Raw genomic sequence first — 24,461 nt, forward strand, 5'->3', positions numbered from 1 at the left:
TATTGTGAAATAAATCTGAATTTTCAGCATCATTCCTCCAGTCTTCAGTGTCACATGATCCTTCAGAAATCATTTGCCGCTCAAGAAAGATTTATTATCAATGTTGAAAAGTTTTTTTTTTGAATAATAGTGTGTGTGTATTAATAGAGAACACTGCAGGACATCTGTCTCACTATCTCAGCCATGAAACCAGAAGTAAATCGTGAGTTTCCTCCTCCCATCTACAGTATTTTGCTTGTTCCATTTACAGAGGACAATAATTAACAAAAATGCATCAAGTCACTCAATCTGAACTTAATCTTTGAGAGCCTTCAAACTGCAAGTAAAAATGATAAAAAAAGAACCCTTTTAGTAATTTTTTCTGTCTTTATTTTTCAACATCTCCCATCAATTGAACCCATGTGGTTAACTAATTCTGGCCCTTGCTAGTGTAAATGCAAAAAACATTTTTATAGAATGTAGTATCCCTTTTTAATTTCCACGCACATGCATCTAAAGTTGATTTTTATAAGGTGGGATGTTAGAAATAAATGCATTTGTTCTCACCTATAACAATTACTTATTTGCTTTTTACAACTATTCATTATTTATATTAAAAACCACAAGCAAATATGTGCGCTAAAACTACGTACAGCCAACCATTGTTTCAAGGAGACCAGAATAAATGGCATAAAGTACAAATATTCAACCTTTCGAGTAATGCTATTTTAAAAGAACACAACAGTAATGATATCTAAGCATACAAACAGGTTTTAGGAATAGTTTAAATAAATTTTCAAACGGTAGATTTTTTCCCCTCAGGTCAGAACCTCGATGCATCAGGGAAGAACAAGGATTGCAGTCCTCTTCGCACACTCGTCAACTCTTCCTCGTGCTACAAAGACAAAAAAAATTTAATTCAATCCTGTGTGATATGAAAGTGTAATTTGGATGATATGAATACAGGTATTGTGGGTGATGTTGAGAATTGGTGGTTTGCAGTTAATGCGTGATTAGTGTTCACACACAACAGTGAACACACACACACCATGAACACACACCCGGAGCAGTGGGCAGCCATTTATTCTGCGGCACCCGGTGAGCAGTTGGGGGTTCGGTGCCTTGCTCAAGGGCACCTCAGTCGTGGGACTCGAGACTCGAACCCACAACCTTAGGGTTAGGAGTCAAACGCTCTAACCATTAGGCCACGACTTCCCCCAAGATATCACGATAACAAGTATAAAATATCAGTTCTGTTTGGGCTCTCACTATTTCTTTGAAGAAACGCTCCTGAACTGACGTCATGCTCTTCTTCATCAAAGACATCTGCAACAAAAGCAAAAAAATAAAATAAAAAATTTATTCTAGACAATCAAAGGTTAAAATGGCTTGAACTGTTGAGTATAACTACTGAACCATGATGGATTCCACTCAACAAAGGTTCAGTTCCTCACCTCCACAGAGAAGACTTGTTTCTCATACTCTAGACTATCACACACGTCAGTCTGAATGGTGCTTTTCAACTGATGTAATCTGAGACAAAAAAACAACAAGAACGAGCAAGACAAGCACTTAAATGACAAATCCAGTGTACAAACAGCAAATACAGAGGGAACTATTCAAATCAGTCATTTTGCTTGAATCTAGAGAAATAGACAAATTCTTTGAAACATGTCTTACAATGCATGCAAACCCTGCTAGGTAGCTTTCTTGCAAAAAATGTGCTGTGTGCATGTAAACACTAAATGTTCAATTTACACTGATGTTTTATTTATTATGCAACCCTTAGTGCACTAAAAATGAACCTGTCTAAAATCTTGTCTTTGAGCTGCCCTTTTTTAAAGAAATCACAAGATTCTTGGCATAATAGCATTACAGAGAGAACAAATAATCAGCATTACATAATTCTTGCTGTTTTTCCCCTGCTGCAACGAATGCATGGAAAATCCTGTTTATTATAAACAAGTCTTGTAGACATGATTACATATTAAGTGAACAGAACAGCTATGAAGGGAAGATTAGTTCCATTTACATTAGGGCTGGGAAATCTATGGCATTCATCTCATGAAGCTGTTATTCTCACCTCTTGGTTCCTTTCTCTTGGTAAGTGTGGAAGGCCAAGGTCTGCTTCTCCCAGTAAGTCTGTACATATAGTGTGATTGAATCAAAGGCCATTCACATATAGATATTTGAAACATTTACTTGCCAAAGTGCGTTTGCAATTATAGACACTTGGCAAATCAGAACACTCGGTACCGTCAATTCCTCTTCCATGCTTCTCAAAACTATGTCATCTTGCTCCAGGTCTGCTATTTCGCTCAACAGGACTTGTTTAACTTTCTCCAGCCTCTGAGTACTATATATTAGGCAAGATAAAGAAAGCGGTAGAGGTAAATATCAGACGTGTTACCAGGCAGAAATTCTGACCTCTTTAGGGTCAAGGGTCATGTCTGACCTGTACTGGTGCACTTGGACGCTGACAGATGACATGTGCTGCCCTAAGGTCTTCAAAGCCTGCCCGGTGTAAATATCCATTGTCCTGCAACGTTTCTGACAAATGCACAAGACAAGTTATTAGAAAATGCTAATACACACTCAACTAAAAACTTCAGGATGTGCAGCGGGTTTTGCATGCAAGGATGGGAATCCTCAAGAGCTGGCATGAGCTGGTTTAGGGAGAAAAGTGAAATGACAAGCACCTTGATCTTCCTCTTAAGCTCTGAGCTGAACTGATGGCAGATAAGGCCCACCTGCTGAGCAGGCTGGGTCAGGTCTATGTCTGCCTCCACACTGGCATGCCTGCAGCTGGACCTTGTACAAGATGACAGCGTCTCCACTTCCTCAGCTGGAGGGAACACACATAGACATACCCATGAGTCACTCATCAGCACTTTAAAAATCACACACACCTGTACAGTGAGTGAACTTAGAGGTACAGTACAACCAAGCGTCTGAATTATTCCATGCTTTATATTTACACAACCATTCAAAAATTTGGGGTCAGTGGGATTTTTTTGTAAGAAATACTTTTATTCAGCAAGAATGCATTAAAGGGTTAGTTCACACAAAAATACTCACCTTCATGTCGTTCCAAACCCATAAGACCTTAATTCATCTTTAGAACATACATTTAAATATTTTTGATGAAATCTGAGAGCTTTCTTACCCTGCATAGACAGCAACACAACTGAAACGTTAGAGGCCCAGAAAGGTAGTAAATACATTGTTAAAATAGTCCATGTGACATCAGTGGTTCAGCTGTAATTATATGAAGCTATGAAAATACATTTTGTGCGCAAAGAAAACAAAAATAACTATTTTAACAGTTTCTTCTCTTCCATGTCAGTCTCCACCGCCATTCACAAGAGATCTACAACGCAAATGTGCGCATTTGGTTTGCGGTTGAACCACTGATGTCACATGGACTATTTTAACAATGTCTTTACTACCTTTCTGGGCCTCTAACGTTTCAGTTGTGTTGCTGTCTATGCAGGGTAAGAAAGCTCTCAGATTTCATCAAAATATCTTGATTTGTGTTCTGAGGATGAATGAAGGTCTTACAGGTTTGGCACGTTTGAAGGCAAGTAATTAATGACAGAATTTTCATTTTTGGGTGAACTATCCCTTTAAACTGATAAGAAGTGACAATGTTTAATGTTAAATGTAAAAAAATATATATATATAATATATATATACATATATTATTATTATTTTTTATTATATATATATATATATATATATATATATAAGGTTTTCACAAAAATGTTAGGCAGCACAACTGTTTTCAACACTGATAATAAGAAATGTTCTTGAGCACCAAATCAGCATATCAGAATGAAAAAATAATGTTTATGATCAAATTAGTAAGGATAAGAGACTTCTTTCAGAAGCATTAACAAGCTTCAATGACACCGAAACATTTAAATGACATCAATAGCAAATTCTTAGCCTTGTTTTGTGCCCAGAAACACTTTTTCGTATTACTGGATATTGTTGTTTGCTTGGCCCTTTTATTCAGGCCTCTCTGGTAACTTCTCTTTCGTCTTCTGTTCTCTGTGACTATGTCCTCCTCTTCTTCCTCTGAGCTGCTCTGATCCTTCACCAGCGGTTTAGTAATGGGGCCTGAGGCACAGCAACACAACATCACTCACAGAATCAAAAATAACAGTGTCTGCTGAACCAGGACTGGGATTAATCTGTGTCCGAGAAACTGAGATGCACATTCGGTAAAACTGTCTGCAAAATCTAAATATTCAGTAATGTGCTATCTATATATAGAGACCTACTCTGATTGTGTCATGTTATAAAGCATTAAATGATAAATCACATTAAAATTCTTTGAGTTAATCAAAGTTTCTGTAGTTAACGAGGTTGTTTGGTTTCTATTTTTTCTGCATCATGCTTGGTTGCTTCGCCCACAGTGAAATATTATTGGTCCTCAATCTAGCTTTTCATGACTGTATATTAAACATTAAATATGTTCTGATTGGCTGGTATTACCACAAGGAAAAAAAACTTTATGCTGGTAACTTGCCACACCATGCCCAGTTAGGATGATGCATAATCTTTCTTATAAGGTGATAAATACCCTTACTAGGAGTGAAGGATTTATTAGTAGGCACAAACAGCTTTCTAGGCTTCATTTTCAGAGCTAGCTGTGAGGGAGAAGGAGCCTTATTCTCTTTGTCCTCCTCACTGTCCTCCTCTCTCTCTGAAAGACTAGCGGAGTGGCTCAGGGTGAGATGCTTGTGGATGGCCGTTGGACCTGATTGGCAATTAGTACAAAAAAGAATCTTATTTTTTTATACTAACAAATAAAATAAAAAAACACAACATAATTGAAAAATCTCTTCACCTGACTTAAATTCTAGTCTCTCAACCTTACTTCCTTTCTGGCTTGCTGGTGTTTTCTTTAAGTCGTACAAGATTGAAGTGGTGTGTTACTGAAATGAAGTACTATGAAAAGTGTAACTGTGCTCAGAAATAAACTGTTAAAGCTGTACCTCTAGCTCAGTGCACATCAAGGCCATGTTGCTCACAGATAAGTGAGAAGATTGGCTCATTGTCACAGAAATGACAGACCTCCTTTCAAACGATGTTGGGCTGGTTTTGTCCATGACACCTTTCAGCTCCTCCTGGAGGTGTGGAGGGATGCGTGGGGAGGGCTGGGTGGATTTCTCCTGGGGTTGAGTAGGGGTCAGTAATGAGTGGACTGGACTCAGCTCAACCTGAGTTAGGCATTACATAAACGTATTAATCTTTAGATCAGAGAGGTAACGACAAATACAACATGTTTATGTTAAAATAAAGACTGAATAACACAATCAAGTCACACTTGTATTCGTACCTATAGTGGCCCCAAAAAACATCTGGAAATTTAAGCCACACTTAAAATGTATTAATGTAATTGTATTACACTGTAAAATATCAACCCAAGTGGCATTCCTTTTAAATAAAGACAGAAGAATGACACAAGCACACTTAAAAAACATTTCATAAAAATAAATGTTAAGGTTACAAAAAATATAAATTAATGGCTTTATACACTGTTCAAAAGTTTGAGGCTTTTGAAAGAAGTTTCTTATGCTTTCAAATGCTGCATTCATTTAATCAAAAAATGAGTAAAAATCTATAAATATCAGTAATATTGTGAAATATTATTACAATTATTGGTGTGTCTGAATTTTCAGCATCATTACTCCAGTCACACGATCCTTCAGAAATCATTCTAATATAGTGATATGCTGCTCAAGAAACATTTATTATTATTATTATTAATGTTGAAAACAGTTGAAATCAGGAATGTGTGATATTTTTTTTCAAGACTCTTTAATACACACAAAGCTCAAAAGAGCAGCATTTTTTTGAAACAGACATTTTTTTTTTATTATAAATGTATTTACTGTCACTTTTGATCACTTTTTATGCATACTTGCTGAATAAAAGTATTAAAAGCTAATCCCAAACTTTGAACAGTAGTGAACATCAAAATCAAAATTATTTTGCCATAGAAATATTAAGTTAGCTCTTTATTTAGCATCATTTGTTTTGCAGATACCAAATGCCAAATATTTTTTGAGACAAGTTTATGATTGGAACTAACAATGAAATGAGCATTGAGAGCTGTAATGTCGCCCATTCGTACTTGATCATCTTACTTTGAAAACATGCACCATGTTTCCTGTTTACCTGTGCAGCAGGCAGAATCCGCTTAGAGCCTCTTGAGGTTGTGGAAACAGGTGTTATGGTGTGAGATGGCAGCTTCACAGCAGCTTTATTCCCCGGGGTTTTACAGAGAGAGAAGGCTTTGAGAGAACCGAGAGGCTGTAGCGGAGAAGAGTCGGCTTCGATCGGAGAGATGGACAGAGAACGGAGCGGTGTAGCATTGGATCTCAAGTTGGTTGTTAGTTTTTCGCCTGCTACAGAGAAAAATAAAATTGAATTTACACAGCAGTTAGACAAGATGTTTTTTTTATACCAGGCTGTGCATTCAATCAATTTCAGTGTGATTCAGAGCCAGTAATTAACACAATTATTAATGCATATAAATTTAGCAAATAAACATTTTAATTAACAGACATACATTTATACAAATACAAATAACTAATTTAAGGCACATTAACTCTTACATCTCATCTTCTCAACGGAGGGAGGCGAGGCGAATGTGGAAGATAGTCTTGCAGCCCAAGATTCCTTCTGTCTTCTGACTGACCCCTGAGCAGATGACGTCTTCTTCACTATAAGATGCTCTGGACTACACATCTTCTTGCCTTTATCATTCCTCTGACCTCCCAGAATCTTTGCAAAGACTTTATCTGCCTTTTTCTGTACGTCCTTCTCATTTTGTAGTTTGGCTATGTCTACAGAGGTTTTCTCTCTCTTTTCTCCTTGTTCTGTGGCTCGAGCTGGGACAGTCTGCTGAAGCGTTGCTGCTCGCCCAACTGCTTTTTTCTATTCAGAAAAGACAAAGACATAAAGCTTACCAGGGCCATTATTATTAGTCTGTCTAGACCCTGAAGATCTTAAATCGAGGCATTTACAACTACTGAAGATCCCTGTGAACTGACTGTGCTGAAAACCACATGCCTTAGGGGGTGGTGCTTTTTCGCTCTCTGACAGACTGGACAGGTTGTCTGAGTCAGACGCCTCTCTGTAGGTTCTGGTCAAGGCTGCAGCTCTTTGAGGTCGTCCTGTGGCTTTCTTTTCATTGACGCTTGGCTGCCTTTTATCCTCCTGTTCCGCCATTTTCTTCTGTCTCTTCTATTATTCACCCAATTCAATAGAAAAGTGAATAATTACTATAAATATGACTATAAAAAAAGTGTAGTAAAACTGGGTTGAAATTACAGTGCAGACCCACTCTAATATTCTCCTCAGTCCACCCTAACCAAACTAAGCTGCAAATGGTCAATTTGGAAAAGATTCTGTTTATGATGTTATAACCATGAACACGTTACCACATAACCAACCAATATTTACCAATTAACACCAAATAACATTATAAACATGACAAAAAAAGCTACAAATTGTAGAATATGGCACTTGTTCTTACCCGCTTTGGCTTGATTTGTTCTTTCACTGGTTTTGGCGAAGGCAAAGGTGTATATGGTGATTTAACTGAAGCAAAATAAAAGTGTAAGAGATTAACATACAGAAAGATGTGAAAAAGAGAGAGGGAAAGTAGTTGATAAAGTTTGTGTGTAGTTGTTAAATAGATGCCACCCATCTTCACTGTAGAGTTAACCTCTGCAGATGACAAATAAGTGTTCAAAACAACAGTTGGAGATGTAAGAGACTGGTGTAGCATACATGCAGTGTCAGCTGGTGGAAAGATGGGTTTAACCGGCTGCCTGCTGTAGTCTGCCACTTTGGGCTTGGGTTTCCTGTTGGCTGAGTGTAACCAGCTAATCTCTGTCGTGTTGTCTGTGTCCGTATCACTGAACAGCTTTTTCTTCTCATTTGCCTCGGCAGCCTAGATTGTAACACAACCAAGTATAAAAAGTGGATTTTTTTGTGATAGGCGTATGTTAAATAAGCAAATGCATTAATGACCATCCCCAAATAATTAATGAAATGTGAAACCTTTGTAGGCCGACGTCTTTTAGCAGACTTGGAGAGAGTCTGAGGATTACTTGGTGGACTAAAAGAAAACACGTAATATGAATATGCAATAAAGTACATAATGTATTAACAAGCAGTCACATGTTCACAAATGCAGGATTTCTTTGGAGAGATTCTAACTGAGTATTATTGTATTGTTCAACACTAGAGGGGGCTGTTCTTATAAATTAACAGAGTTACCTGCTTTCCACTCTGGATGTGTCAGAGGATTTCTTTCTCTAAAGAGGACAAAATTAAGAACTAATGAAGTTTATTATCATGTTTTTAAATATTATAAATGTTATGATGTTTCCATTCAGAGCTACTGGTGTCCTTACCACACTAATTTTTGCCTTGTCTTCTGTAAATGCATAAACATCCCTGAGGAGACCAAACACAATAAATTCAGTGATTTATAAAATATATTTTCAAACTAAATATCCCGAGTTTAAGGGATTGAAGTCAGTAGAATGCAATACTCAAGCAGCTGGAACTCCTTCTTGGCTTTGTCTTGTGTTTTGTACAAACTTGAACTCTTGGCAGCAGTTTTATCCTGTAACACAATGTGTAAGGGAAAAAAATTGTAAGTTTGCATCACATTTGTAACTACCCTGATGAAAAAAAAAAAACAGCATATGCTGGTAAGGTATGTTTTAAAGCATGGCAGCTGGTTTGAGCTGGTTTAAGCTGGTCCTTTGTTGGTCTTGTGCTGGCCTTAAGCAACTAGATCCTGCTCAGGATCAGCTTATAACCAGCTGCCATGCTTCAAAACATCCCTAACCAGCATATGCTGTTTTTTCAACAGGGTAGATGTATTGATTTAACATTACACATACTGTTTTCTTTCTAAATGACTTACAGTGGAGGATGGACAGCAGCTCTTATTGAGCAGATATCTGAAAGTGAAGGTAAGAGTGTTATTCAATGTGAGGACAGTGGAAAAGGCAGGGCATGAATGAAAGGTCAGTGTGTCACCTGTTTTTAGACCCGATATTACACAGGCCTCCAGGTTCATGGGACGCTACTTTTTCAGTTCTCTTATAATGACTGGATATCATTTTCACCACACCATCTGCAGCATGTGCCATCCAGAACAATAACAACAAACACAGTTTAATATAATAAACCTTGCTTTGTTTTTTTTTTATTTATAGGCCATTAATTAACAGGACAGTAGAGAGAGGACAGAAAATCATGGGGAGAAAGGAATGGGACTGGAACATCCCTGGTGAAAAAGAAGTACACTTTCACATACTTGAGTGTTTATAAGTATTACTGTATAACCGTAAAAAAATAAATATAAAATACACTTTAAAAGGATAAATATCTAAATATAGGATATATCTAAATATGTTTAAAATACTATAAAAGTGTGAACTGAATGTAATGTTTTATGACACTTAATTGCCCATTATTTATAATTACAATAATTTAAAAATTTAAATATAGGAAATATAGCAGGAATTGAATACATCTTTATATGTAATTCATAATTACTTCTATTGTCTTCGAAATATGGTTCTGGTTTACTGTATATTGAACTGACAAGCATGAAGTTGCAGTAAATTTAAAATAGTCAATTTTAAATATATTAATTTAAATGTTATATCAAATAGCACAACGGTCAAAATTATAATCAAGCACTTTACATGTGATTTAGTATGTTAGTATGTTAGTTTTAGTATTTAGTATGTTAGTATGCAGTGTTTAGTATGCAGTAAGTTTTTTATAGCATGGCACAAGATTATTAAAAAAACAATTTAAAATGTAACATTTTTAATTTGATATTTTTACAAAATGTACTTTTTAAGTGTTCTTAAGTGCATTAAAGCCATTAATTTCATTAATATTGTATTATTTTTTTAAAATCCACTTTTAAGATTTGAAGTACACTACAAGCGCAATTAAGTACACTTCTTCTTCACAAGGCATGACAGGTCTGATCCAAACCTGCATCACCCACATACTCTTAAAGGTGGGGTATGTATTTTTTCAAAAACACTTTAGAAAACTGTGTCAGCTAAGTACCAAATCAAACTTGTAGCCAATCAGCAATAAGGGCCGTGAAAAGAGAGAAAGAGCGCTCAGTGAACAGGATGGACATTAGCCGAGCCGAGCAATGACAGAAAGATCGAGATGGCGGATAAAAAATAAAAGAGGAAAACATCTGTGGAACAAAAGAAGACTTTTAACCTCAAATGCTCATCTCGTCTAGCTCTGCGATGCGCATGCGTACTCTGTACAGTCCCGTTCGAAACTGTTATTGTGTGTTGAAAAACTCCCATCTCATTTTCTTCTCCAATTTCAAAATGGTCCTACATCACTGCAGAAGTACCGACTCAGTGTTTACAAGTGAACGTGCAAAGAAGGTCAAATCGCCCTTTACAAAAAAAGGTAAAACAGCGATGTAGAACTATTTTGAGGAGAAAATGAAATGGGAGACCCTAACTGTCTTGAACCGAAGTGCACAGAGTTCACGCAGAGCTAGACAAGACAAGCATTTGAGGTTAAAGAGTATAGAAATTGTTATTTTTTTATTATTTCTTTAGAAAATAACCATTTGTTTCGCTAGATAAGACCCTTCTTCATTGGCTTGGATCGTTTAGAGCCCTTTGAAGCTGCATTTAAACTGAAATTTGGAGGTTCAAGCTCGCGGGCACCATAGAGGTCCACTATATGGAAAAGATTCCTGAAATGTTTTACTCAAAAAAAAAAACATAATTTCTTTATGACTGAAGAAGGAAAGACATGGACATCTTGGATGACAAAGGGGTGAGAGAATTTTCAGTAATTTTTTTAAAACTTCTTTAAGTGCCACATCTCAATGTGCCTAGAACAAATCGACTCCAAATTCAAGAAATAGTAACAGCTGCTTTAGCAAACACTAGGGATGGGCGATATGGGCTTAAAAATGTGTCACAATAATTTCTGATATTTATTGCGATAACGATATCAATGATGATAATCCTGTTTTTTAGAGAAAAGTATTATCTTTCCTATTTTTACCCAAAATTGGATGTTGTGAGCAGTACACACAACTGTTTATTTCATACTGAGCAGAAACTCCACATATGCATAGTAGAAGTAATGCTCCAGGAAATCACTAATATGGACCTGTTTTTATACAGTCTATGATATGGACAGAGGTATCCAGTGATCGCTGTAGCTAAATAAAACGCAGATAGAGAAATCTTGACTGAGGAAACCTGAAGACAATAAACATATGATTGCACAAAATATATGGTCTGTGTTCTTCAAGCAATCTTGGGTATTTTTATAAGGATAAAGTATATTTATAATGCAGTGGTAATCGACATAGCCTTTATCACTGTATATATAATGCTATAAAATAGTATGATTTCTGCCTTATTCTGTGATACGAAAGCACATCTGATCTCAAAAATAAGTTATTTCAAACACTTAACTATGTTATGAAAAAGCACGTCAATGAATAATATCTTTGTTGGACAACAGGTTTGTAAACGACTCATACACATGTAAAACTGTAGTGTACACGTTCTACTGTAGTACATTTACTCAAGGCTCAGACCGATTTTTGTCGCACTGTATAGCATTATCCAAACCTGTTCCAGACTGTAGAAGGAGCTGCTTAATTTCACATCCGCCTTTCTTCACATCACTTCACACAGTCGCACACAGAAATATGTCAACAACTAGACTTTATCGTTATTATGGTGGGAAGACTAATTCTTATGGTGGGACAATTTTTATTGGTATATCGCAAATGATAAGATATTGCCCATCCCTAGCAAACACTTATGCTGTGTGCGTCAAATTCGCGTCTACCGCGTATAGTTTGGCGCTTGAACATTTTGAGATCATTCGCTTCATTCGCGCGTGAAATTAACTTCACAACAGATGCGAATTTGCGTCATGGGGGGGCTTCCAGCTGAGTTGACGCAGCATTTTCAACCACCATTTTTATTCGGATAATTTTCAAAATATTACTGTTATCTTGCCGTGAAATGTAGTTTTAAAAGAATTTCAGGTGAGAATGTAGTTGTTTTAAACTCAAATATGCGGTTTATTTATAAAGACAGCGTCTATTTAAAAATGTGTTTCGCCGATTTCGGAGATGAGCTCCATGCGATCAGCGGGAGCTCAGTGATCATGTATCCGCAGAGAGCAGCCTCACCTCGGCTAGACCTTCTGACATTTGCCGCTGGCTCTGATGTCTCTTCAGTGGTTCAAGATAAAATATAATTGTTTGGGGTAAATCTTATCTTTGGCCTTTATTCAATTAATCTATTAATATGTTTTATATATATAGGTCCTTTTTATTCCTGTCTCTATAGAAATATGAACTTTTGTCATATAGCTCCGGTTGACTGCTTACTAACAATGTCAGTCATTCCTCCATGTTGAATGAGTGACTCCTGAGCAGGCTCCTGATTGGTTAACGCGACTTAACATTGAAATCATTTGCGCCAGACACTCTATTCGCGTTTGGTGTGAACGCAGCATAATAATATTTGCTCTTTACAACATAAAGACATCTATTCCAACTAAAAGAGTCTCACATTGTCCTGGTCTGATGTGTCGGCATGAACTTCACTACTCTTCCTTCTCTCCTGTGCAGGTCTAGCAGGCATGGACTTCACTGACTTCTCCATATTCTCCTTTTCTTGACCTGCAGTTCTGGGCTCCAGTGATGAGCCTCTCTGGGCTGTACGGCCGTCTGTACCCTGCTGCTCCCTCACCACCTCCTCCAATCTCTGAGTGAGCTGGGTGTGCAGCTGCTTCTGGGTCAGGGCTCTGGATGCACACTGTGCTGGGGACAGACGCTGAGGAGGGGGATGAGAACTACCATCTGGAGATGATTACACAGAATGCAAGGTTACACAAAGCCACCTGATTCATATAGTGACAAAATATCAGGAACGGTGTTTACTAAATTCAAGATTTGAAGCAGGGAAATTAAGTAAACAATCTGACAGATTCAGTGAGTAAATATATAGACTGATTCAGGATCCAAAAAACATACACAGTCATTCTTTCATGGACTGGATTACACTTGCCTTATATAACCAGTGGGGGAGTAATATGATGAGAGTAAATTATTATATTTTACTATGTGAGACTGCACAGTGATAAGAGACCTGAAACTAGCACAGCTATGTAGGAAATTGGTTCAAACAGTCAATTATAGTATAGAGGTCATAATAATACAAAAATATCTTACTACAGAATGCCGGGATTGACCAATCACAATTATGTATTGAAGAGTCATGTATTGTAGTTTATTCTTTGCTAATAAAACATACCTTACAGGGCTCCAGACTAACATTTGAGAGCAGTGGCACCAGCGCCACTAAGTTCTACAGATAGTGGCACCAGGAGCAGATTTGGTAGCGCTGGGGGTGGTGTGTGGGAGTATTAAAATATAGATCATTTTATCATAAAATTACTATTGTATTGCAATAATAAGTAAAGTTACTAATAATATTACATGTTCATTTCTTGTTTATTTCTCTTTTGTTTTTTGTTTAAACAGATTCGACAGTAAAGCACTAAGCTTAAGTTAATACACACAAAATTTACTGGTGCAAAATAAAAAATTTATATAGAAAATGTATGTATTCCACTCTTATTAAATGTACCAATATTCTTTTATTATATGGAACTGACTGACTTCAGGGATTATGTTTAATTTAGTAGCAAATTGAAGGAAAGTTTGTTTTTCAAGGCACTGTGACTTTTCTTACTTCATACACAAAGAAAGTGTAATATTCTGACAAATAAGTACTCTGCTGCTGTCTACTGGTTATAATTGTGTTTTGATGTATTTTTTATTTTTATTTTACAAAAGTGTTTGTTTACCACAAAGTATATTTTGTTCATCCCATTTAAAATGACATTCAAACTGGATCATTTTAGATATTTAATGTGCTGGAAATAGTTGTGTGAAATGCTTGAAAGTCACTGAAAACTACTTGAATTGCTCTCTCAAAAGGTTGTACAAACACTGAAATGAATGATGTAATGCATTAGACTATTTCTACCACAACAGCATGGTTACAGTTAGTGTTACCACTTCTGGTTTCCTGACGTATGTCAGCGCTGTTTATAACAGAGAATTCTGTGCAGAATTTAAATGATTCTCACTAGATCTCGCAGAAACCTTGTCATTGTGTGGCGAATTCAAATGCTTCCCACTGGATCTCGAAGCACTGTTGCATCTGTGCAGTAACAGTGTCGCGAAATCAACTTTGCTCCCGAGTAAAGCTGTTCTGAGCTCAGACAAGTTTGTTGGCGTCACGGTCCGAGCTGATAAACTGTCAGCGCTGCGCAGCTGTAACGTAGTGCAGTTTAGTTTCGCTTTCGTTTCGTTTGCCATTTGATGTTTCTCAAATGCAACAAAATGGCAGCACTTATGAGTTGGACAACACTCACAAAAATTAGTCGCACCGGCAGAAACAAATGCATTTGGTCGCAGTCTGGAGCCCTGCATTACATATCTGTTAACTCACCTGATATAGTGCAGTTTTTAGAGCAATCTTTTTGCAGAGCCAGCAGTGATCCAGATACAGAGATTCTCCTTTTACTAGAGTTCAAGCTCCAGATAGCAGGTGAACTGATCAGTAAAATGTAGAAGATAGACATCCAAGCATACATTATATTGTGAGCAGACAGAGTCCTCTCTAAAATAGACGTAATGTCAAACAATTAGGAAATGTTAATCAAAATGCTAATAATAATACACTCACAATGAGCTTCCCTTTCTCACAGGTTGGGAGTCTGGGACTATGCTGTTATCTTTTACACAAAGAAACAAAATAAAGTTAAAAGCATTCAAATGTTAAAATTGCAATGGAATTTTTCTTAGTATGCTTCATATAATACCAAAAGTGTCCTCTTCATGGTCAGCTTGCACCATCTGTACTACTTTGTCTATAGGAATGTGCTGCAAAAAATATATTTTTTTATAGGGTAAGATAAGCCAATAAGAGAAAAAAGAAGGTAGCAAAAACAGAAAACAAAATAAACGAATATGTCTTATATAGTTTAATAAATATAACTTAACTAATATATATATATATATATATATATATATATATATATATATTTTAATATATATAACTTAACTAATATATATGAATTAAGAGCACCTTGTGGTACTTCTTTTCTTTAGCCTTCATGCCCTGGATTTTCTGTTGTTCTTCATTATGAGCAGCAGGGGTCGACTAACAAGACAAACAGAATTCACTGAGATTAAATTCCATTAAGCTGTTCAACACAAATCAGTAAAGACTAATCAGTATATTGCTTCATTAATGTACCAGTGTTTCATAAACCCTATTCTCCATTTGTTTTTATCAGTATAAACTTGAATTTGAAGTGACACTTTCTACAGAGGTTATACCTGTGCTTGAATTGCATGGGCCTTCTTTTGGTTCTTCTCGCACTGAATACTAAGAGAACGCACACTGGAAGATGTTTTAGACATCATGAGTTCTCTAAGTTCAATCTCCTTCCTCCTCTCTGAAGAGCTCATCATCTGAAGAGCTGGTTTCACCATTAGCTTTGACACTACAAAAAAGTAGTTACAAAACTTTATATTGCTCATAAAAATGACATAAAAATCTACAGATGGCATTTCACCACAAGCAAGAGATAATCTTTACAACAAACCTTATAACAAACTGGGGGGCAATTCAAGATTATTGTGTGGTAATCAACAACAGAGCTGAGATTGCTTACACTCTTGCAGTGGAAAACTACAGAGCTATCTCTGATATTCTACAAGAATGGATTCTTTACTGATTAGTCATAAACAGCTTAATGGACCTACCTGCAGGAAGCACACAGATGGAGGAACAGCTCCCCTGTTTACTCCCCACACTGCCAGAAATGTACGTGCTAGACTCAGACACCTTCATCTTTATAGGGGTTACCATCTGAGAAAAAGAGATTTGCACTTTCAGAGCAAGAGACTTCTGGCCACTATGATGCCATTAGCATGTGCACATAAAGCTGTAATGACAGCAGCAGTAACAGAGGTGAGTCAGTGTCACCATATTCCAGTTGTTAAAAATGAGGAAATACAAACTCGTCACTTCAACAGGGTAAATGAGGACAACAGTTCACCAAAGTTAATTATACAGGTCATCTAATTTAATAACACGCCTGAATGCACAGTGCAATAAACAATCATGATTATAATTAAGCCCTGATGAAGGCAATTACATAACAGATATTTTCATCAGGCAGCTGGTGTTAACAGAGGAAAAAGACTAGTTTTTCAAATAAAATCTGACAAACAGGTGTTTCACAAATGGCTTGAAAGGGAAAAATATTCAGCTTTGCCAATAAAATGGCATCAGATCTGTGGTCAATTCGAAGCTCTCACAAAACATTATGCTTTGTAAAAGCTCTACAGGTATCCTAAAATGAATGAACAATTACAATGTTTATGTTGTGAGCCTCCTGTCTTACCTGTAGGGGCACATTGTTTGTGTTTGGTGTTGGATGTGTGGGAGGCTGGCAGGGAATGCTACGTTTGACTGATGATGACCCTTTTCCCTCTACACGCAGAGAGGGGGACACTTGACTTTCAGGGACAAAAACCTGTTAGTTCAACACAGACAGTTAAACCCCACACCTTATGAGAGAACGACACACTGCAATGTCACAGTTCACCTTAGGAAGAAGTGATTGACATGTTTGGAGGTATTCTTTGAGCCTGACTCACCTGTGAACTTTCCTGTGAACTTAGGTTGACGTGAACAGGTGTTTTCACAATAGAGGACTTCCTAAAAGAAGTCTGAAATACAGCAAGAGGGATTGAAAACATCACTGCTGGTTTGCTGTGTTACAGCTGCATAAAACACGTGATTAGATATTTAATGTAAGTGGTTCATTCCTATTATCAGATTTAATAATACAGCCTCTATTAAACAAATGATGAGATCCTAATGACCACATTAAAACACGCATTTAATCAACATGTCATCTTATCAAACCATTCATAGTTTAGAACTGATCACTCTGATGTAAAGCTATAAAAACAATACCGTGTATAACAGGAATGATATGTTATACTCTTTATTAAAGTAACATCAGCCACTTCCCTCACCCTGTTCTTAGCCTGCCCAAAAACACTCTCAGTGGCTCGCAGGATGTCTAGAGATGAGCTGAATTTGATGGTGACTCTAGAGCCATCTAAGTTGTCGCAGCAGGCTGGCTCAGTCAGAACCAGATGAAGAACCTTCTTGCCACTCTCCTCTGTGAATTCAAATATAGATATGTGTTTTTATACACAGCTTAGAACAAATCCTGATCTCAGAAAGTTTAATATGGATCCAAAACTATTGTTTTTTGGGGGGTTTTGAGAACAGCTTCAGATGACCCAGTGTTTCCCCTTGATAAGTGGCTTTGTGTAGGGGGTGGATGTTCGGTTGGGGCCAGACGGACACCAACACAAACACTTAAAGGAATCAAAGTGTTCATGTGTTTCTTTTAAAGACAGCAGTCAATGTAACAACTGAACAACTATTTTCCCCAAATTCCATTTTATTTTTATCCAAATTCCATTTCTTTCCGTTTTAATTTTTCTGGACTCCTTTTAAATGATTAAATTAAATTGTATTAATCAAAAAGCATGCATTATTAATTAAAATCATGACATTTAAACAATTTAACATCCCTTTATTAAAAGTTTAACACAATTTTCATATTTAAGGCCCTATGAAATGTTATTTTTTTTTCCAAACTTATGTTTTATTGTTATCAAATTCTGTATTTTAGCATAGGTGTAATTATTTGAAAGCATAAAAACAAGTTTCACTTATTTTTACAATAGCCTTATGAACTTTTTTCCTCATAAATTCTGTGTTGTGTATTTACATTTTTCTGTTTATCAAATTAAGGCATAAAGCATCAATTTAATTTATCTTTTAATTAATGAAAATTAAACTAATTAATTTTTGTAATTTTATTATTTCATTTATTACTTAATATTACAATTAAAATATTGAAGAAATATTGTATGATTACTCCTTAAAAATTAAGTTTTAATGATTTTAGTAGTACGTATATTCTACTAAACAATAGTAATGTATTTCTGCCACAATGTCTTCAAGACAAGTTAAACCAAACATTTATTTTGACGGATTGTCGTGAACAACATTAAATTTCTGATATGAGGATATATGAAATGAGGATTGTTTTACTGAAATGAAATGGTCAAATACTCATGAAGTGACTCTCAGAGCAGTTCTGGAGATGTTGTTTGTATATATGTCCTCATTTAGAGAGACGGCAGATGTAAATATCACTGGAATCGTCACGCATGCTTCAGTATGAGTGGTACACAAAACTGTGCGTCTGAACCATTCATAAACACAGAGATAAGCAGAATTCATATTTAAATAGTCTTTTTGTGGCTTAATATTTACAAATACTAAGTGGGAGTGGGAGTGTGCTCACCTGTGTGCGCCCGCGGTAGAGAGCAGAGGACAATTGTAAACGCACGACCATGTAGAGACAGAAATGAAATGCTGTCGTGTAAATAAGATAAATAACATAAGGCTATTTTGTTTGTTTACGGATGGACGGTATAGACTTGTTCTATAGGAAAGGTAACTTTAAATTACTTCTGTTGTGATCTGGCGGTGCGCCCCCCTAATACAATGGCAGGGGAAACACTGTGACCTGCTTAAAGGGGACAGTGTTGATTGTGTTACCTTCTACTGTGTAACTCTGAACCTCATTTTCAACTATACACAGAGTGCTCCACTGGCCATCCTGAAAGGAGAGACATATAACATTCATATTCCTATTCATTTCTTCCAGAAAACTGTCAAATGTGATTAAAAAGCCCCGTAAGTTAAAACACAATTTTGTGCTTAATTATAAACCAGGGATTCCTAAATGTTTTTGTCAGCCGAAACTCTTCTTTTTAAGCCAATATTACAATAATTCAACAAAACATTCACATACTCACGGTTCTCTGATGTTGGTTGGTCACATGATATTCAAGTAAAAAGATAATACCTCAGTTCATATTCAAGATCCAGGCATATTAGGAACCCAAATTGAGTATTAATAATAATTATTATTGTGTTATATAAACAAAACATATTATTGTAAACTACAATTGTACTGTAAAATAAAAAAAATAGTATTTTATCATAATTATATTAACCTACAATTTACAATATTAATATTTATGTCTTAAATTCTTCACTTTTAAATGTTCAAATCCTTGAGCTTTAAAAATTAAAAATCCTCAAGCTTTTATTTTTATATTATACTGTTGAAATGCTGTAAACCTCTGGCATGAAAATTTTATGCAATTATCGTACCTGCAAACTCACAAGAGGTCAAAAAGATGACATAGTGCGGACTATAAACCTTGCAGAGGGTCTGGTGGCATCCCCTTCCAGAAGAACATTTTTGAGAATTTAGCATGTAAATAAAGCATTCTGGTGCACTCTGACAACAAAATAAAGGGAAAAGACAACATCTGCTTCAAGTAAAAAAGAACATTTATACCACAAACCTTTTGGACAGTGCAACTCTCTCTTTGTGAGCAGTGGAGTAATTTATTTTTGCAAATTTTAGTGTTCACATTGGAGTGCGCATACTATCAACAAACTCCATGTTTTCACTGCATCTGAAGTGACATAAGATGTATTTACACAGACTGTTTGATGAAGCTGAGGTGCCATAAATGCATTTACACCACAAAATTACATTAAAATTACACCGCTGTGTTGCTCGGAGACACAAAACAGTTCTGCTGTGGCTTTGATTGAAACTTTGTCAGCTAACTTGAGCAAAAACAGTCAATATTGTGTAACAAATTGCGAACTTTGTGTCTGCTTCACTCAAAATGAAGAACTTCCATGCTGACGACATGTTTACATTCGGATGTGAGCAATAAGTGTGCCATCAAAACGGACCGGATCGTGAGATGAGGTGTATTCAATTTGAAGCAGCAGCGCACCGACCGATCGGCGTATAACATCAAAGTACAGCGAGAGTGATTCGAAAGCATGTGGGGCCATCTGCTCTCTAGCTCTCGCGGTGCTTTGATATCATACAATGATCGGTCTGTGCGGTGCTGCTTTAAGTCAATTTCTCTCTCTCTCTATCTACCCCGACCCCCCAATGACATATTTTGATCCAAAATGATGAATTTCACCCAAAAACGACTAGTTTGCAGGTATGAATTACACAAAAATGTAAATGAAAGTTATTGCATGTTGGATTGCCAAATGCACATTATTTGCTGTATTTATCATGACCTGAGCTTGTTTGAGACGCCGAATATAGCAGATCATACTGTGATTATCATGCAGCGCCATTTATTTATTTTATTTTATTTTTACATTTGATATAATTATTAGCTTTTTATCAACTCACAAATCCCCAGGGCAATGCAAATCCCCATTTGGAAAACCCTGTTATATATTATTATTATTTCCCTAGAGCTAATGTAAGATGTGGCCACTGTGAGAGACTATAATGTCATTACCTGGGCCTTCTTATTAGCCACACAGAAGTAAAAAGAGATACTTTGACTTCCCAGATTGAAGTCAATCCAGAAAGCTTCCAGATTCTTGTCCTCTGGCATGAGCAGCTATAAATATAACAAAACAGAAATATACATGTTGTTCAAAACTGCACAAAATAACAGAGTGTATATATTCCCACACTCACCCTTATAAATGTGAAAACTAACCTCATGTTTGTCCAAAAATGCCTCTAGGCAAGGGTAGGAGTACACGCTGTAAGATGAGAAGAAGAAACCAAGATATGTTATACAATCTATAAAAAAAGCGAAAGCTGTCAAAATATATTAAGTACCTTCTTCCATCTCCTTGCATGCCATTGACCATATTTAGAAACTTTCTACAGTCCTGTCACACACACACACACACATACACACACACAGACACAAGACATACTTTAAAATCCTATGTGAGCAAGGAAATTCAGTTTAAAATGAGTGAGGCCATATTTACAGTCTCAAACTCAGAATCCTTGATCTTCTTGAATGCAGAGGAGACAAAGGTCATTGTGAACCAGGAGTCAGCTAGTTGATTCCTCTGAGCTGGGGAAGCCATTCTGCAGAGGGCCTCCATTAAAGACACCTGCAAATCATAATCTGAACCACAACAGATATGTAGCTACAATCAGTCACAGTATGAGTGCAGTCTAAAATGAGTTTTGTAGGGCCCTATGAAATCAGTTTTATTTTTTTCCAAAATTTTGTTTTATTTAATTTTTTCAAAATTCATTTTTTTCCATTTTAATTTTTCTTAACTCCTTTTTAATGGCTAGATTAAATATTATTTAATATAAGGCATGTCTAATTAATTAAAATCATGAAACTTATCCATTTTCACATCAATTTATTAAGTTAATTAATTATGTTTAGGGCCCTATGAAATGTTTTATTTTTTTGGTAAACAAAGGGGATTTACTATTAAAATTAAAACATGAAAGAAATGTTGTGTGATTATTCCTTAAATTGTTTGTTTCTTTTTAGTAGTAGTACTAGTAGGCTATGTACATTCTACTGAACAATAGTAATACATTTCTGGCAAATACTTGTCTTTAAATTAAACCAGACTTTTATTTTGACGGGTTGCTGTGAATACATTTACAGTTCTGTGTATGTGATATGATGCTAGTTTTACTCAAATCAAACAGTCAAATGCTCATGAAGTCACTCTCAGCGTAGTTCTGGAGATGTAGTTCATGTGTTTACGTCCTCATTTAGTGAGACAGCAGACACTGAAATCACTGCAAGTGTCACGCATGCTTCCATATGTGTGTAATAAATGAAGCCGCGCTTCTGCGCCATTCATTAACAGAGTCACGCAGAACATGCAGGATTCATATTTAAACTGACTTTTATAGCTTAATATTTACAGATATTAGTCCATATCGCGATTTGATTTGCGTGTAATGACCTACTTTTGATTCATTAGTGAAAATTTGACAAATTCCGTGACATTCCGTGTTAAACTCTAAATTCCGTTTTTATGACTGGATTCCGCGATTCCGTCCACGTTTTCTGCATTGCAGAAATCATAGGGCCCTAGTTTTGTAATGATCAAAGCATTCGTAATTCTTTTAAATATTTTTATGATCGCAAGTTCTAAACTACGTATATTCATTACAATGGATCTTGACACTAACCTCCACCTCTGAGGATTTGACTGGCCACTGCATTCCTGATAAAAACACAACACACTACAGATTTAAAATACACATACTCACACTCCTACAGCTACTTTCCAGAATAAGGAGCAAGAGAGGAACTTTTAAATATATGCTTAAGTTCTTAAGACTCAGGAGACTGATAATGCATTATTATTCAACATACATCATAGATGAAGCCTCTTGAGTTGACAAGATCTTCTTTTTCTTTTTCAGCTCTATGGGAATCTTTTCCAGAATAGCATTGAGCTTCCTTGCTGCCTGTCAATAAGAGTAAATAATAATCCTTCATACATCCCCTCTTGTAATTCAGTCTTCTATTTCTGGAAACGTCTGGGTAAGCACAGCTCGAGTGACAGGTCATGACTGGAGGCGTAGAATGAGTTTTCAATATGGCTGAAATGATTACTTCTCAGCATATCAGCGGTGACTGAACCTAGGAAGGCTTTCCATTAAGAAATGCAATGAATCTCCTACCTCTTTCTGAATCATGATGTTTATTTGTGCATCAGAGGCCAGTTTGCCAATGTGACTAAGCAGAGCTTCAGTAACTTCATATGTACCTGTGGGGAAACACAGATTTGAACTGAATGCAGAGCACTGTTCAACTTCTCCTTTGTCTTTTTAAATCTGGGACAAAACTCACCTTCTTTACAACTTTCATGAACAACCTGCAAAAGTGAAATGACATTTCACAAATCAGAATACTATAATACAGTGTGTTGAGGTGTTTACAAGAAAACATAGCTAATGATTGTTGCATTTCCTTTTACCCCCCAAAATGTGCCGTAACAAACCATCAGTGCATCAAAGAAGTCCTCAGCCAGCTTTATCATAGTCTCATTTCTTGATGACCCTGCCTCCACCCACAGCTTTCTGGCCTTCTCGAACCACTGCACCATGTAAACATACATTTTAAGCAATGAAAACATTCTTCTTCTTCACCAAAACAGACAGAGAGAGAACAGAAACACAGATTACAAACTTATCTTCTTAACAAAACCCTGGGTAACCATCACAGATATCCCTCCACCGCCTGGAAACACCAGCATCTCGCCATATTTGTGCAAAACGGTAAGCACCAGACAAGCATTGTCCACATTTCCAAGATCCATTTCCTGCAAGAACATATAAACAACAACAGTACATATAAATCCAGTGAAGAAGTTCATACAGTTAAGTCACGAAGGCGATGTTAAACATATAACTAACCCTGATGAAAAGCTTATCCAGCTTGGTCATGAATTGTCTGGAACATTTTATAGTGGTTCCTTCCTTGTTTTCATTTTGTAAGATTTTTTCCAGGTCCTGAAAATTATTGTGTTTCAAAGCCTCATCCACCAGTTTCTCCACCTAAGCAATACAATATAAAGTGAACTTTGTGGTCCTAATGAATAAAAAAGCATCTCATATAATTACAGAAGACAAAAGCATTTCCCCCAGAAATAAAAGCATGAATTAAACAGCTCTTTAGGGTTTAATTCTCACCTGATGGTCCTGCAAAGGTGCCATGATGCACAGACGATGACCTGTTTTAAATGTTGAAGACATTAAATAACTCATAAATATGAATCTCAGATGCAGATCATTCAAAGAAAACACAATTCCAGGAAATATGAGGACTCAGCCACCTTTAAATGTCAGTCCTCGTGTTTCTCAGAATTGAATTAACCAAATAATCAAAAACTATGTAGTCTGGCTTCGTTTATGTGCCATCTATTAAGTGAATTGTGCTGTGAGCCGATTTGTAGCGTTAACTTATAACGCTACGTTACCGTTAGTTAATAACGGTCTAAACGACAGCACAGGCAGCGAAAATACTATCGCAAAACAGCAAAATAATAGACATAACCGTGAAAATGAATGCTGTTAGCGATCATATTTAATGTAATAATTAGATTAAATCGTGGCTATCTTGGGCTGTCTGCTGGATGTGCAGATCTTACCTCAGATTATGACTGACGCTTCAGCGGGCTTCAGGAGGAAAATTTACATAGCTTTTATTATTAACAAACAATGTGAAGTTAACGTAGATCGTAAAGGCACAGTAACCGAGACGGAAATGGTCAACTTACACTCAAAATAGTTTGTTAAAGAGCGATTACTTCGCTTTTGACGGTTGTACTGTAACGTTGTGTTTCGATAACGCGGGAAAAAGTGACGCGCACGCGCAGACGCAAAAATGG

At 36.4% G+C, this 24,461-nt stretch overlaps 1 protein-coding gene across 4 annotated transcripts; it reads right to left on the reverse strand.

Annotated features, from left to right (window-relative positions):
- Window positions 1-346: 346 nt before the first annotated feature.
- LOC109076876 (synaptonemal complex protein 2-like) lies at window positions 347-24,438 on the reverse strand. Of its 4 annotated transcripts, XM_042750784.1 has the most exons (47): window positions 24,351-24,437; window positions 24,222-24,249; window positions 23,764-23,804; window positions 23,488-23,628; window positions 23,265-23,393; window positions 23,073-23,177; window positions 22,922-22,946; window positions 22,753-22,838; window positions 22,442-22,536; window positions 22,255-22,289; window positions 21,072-21,214; window positions 20,914-20,966; window positions 20,789-20,834; window positions 20,582-20,686; window positions 18,786-18,846; window positions 17,177-17,325; window positions 16,793-16,864; window positions 16,537-16,668; window positions 15,893-15,998; window positions 15,464-15,630; window positions 15,210-15,284; window positions 14,944-15,004; window positions 14,808-14,856; window positions 14,571-14,674; window positions 12,621-12,910; window positions 9,055-9,167; window positions 8,939-8,975; window positions 8,559-8,632; window positions 8,418-8,460; window positions 8,281-8,318; window positions 8,062-8,119; window positions 7,789-7,951; window positions 7,532-7,596; window positions 7,066-7,239; window positions 6,609-6,930; window positions 6,169-6,398; window positions 4,983-5,207; window positions 4,835-4,889; window positions 4,568-4,744; window positions 3,964-4,101; window positions 2,679-2,824; window positions 2,435-2,529; window positions 2,236-2,335; window positions 2,063-2,121; window positions 1,434-1,512; window positions 1,249-1,305; window positions 347-874 (listed from the first exon to the last, which is right to left on the reverse strand). In XM_042750784.1, the coding sequence occupies exons 3-47, from the start codon at window positions 23,785-23,787 to the stop codon at window positions 803-805; spliced, it is 4,773 nt and encodes a 1,590-aa protein (XP_042606718.1). In that variant the 5' UTR covers window positions 23,788-23,804; window positions 24,222-24,249; window positions 24,351-24,437; the 3' UTR covers window positions 347-802. The 4 variants fall into 4 exon arrangements, 3 of the variants coding, with proteins under 3 accessions (XP_042606718.1, XP_042606717.1, XP_042606719.1); XM_042750783.1 differs by having other exon boundaries at window positions 24,222-24,438; XM_042750785.1 differs by having other exon boundaries at window positions 4,574-4,744; window positions 24,222-24,427.
- Between the last annotated feature and the right edge of the window lie 23 nt (window positions 24,439-24,461).

The sequence above is a fragment of the Cyprinus carpio genome, chromosome B23 (genome assembly GCF_018340385.1).
Source record: "Cyprinus carpio isolate SPL01 chromosome B23, ASM1834038v1, whole genome shotgun sequence".
Taxonomy (NCBI): Eukaryota; Metazoa; Chordata; class Actinopteri; order Cypriniformes; family Cyprinidae; genus Cyprinus; species Cyprinus carpio.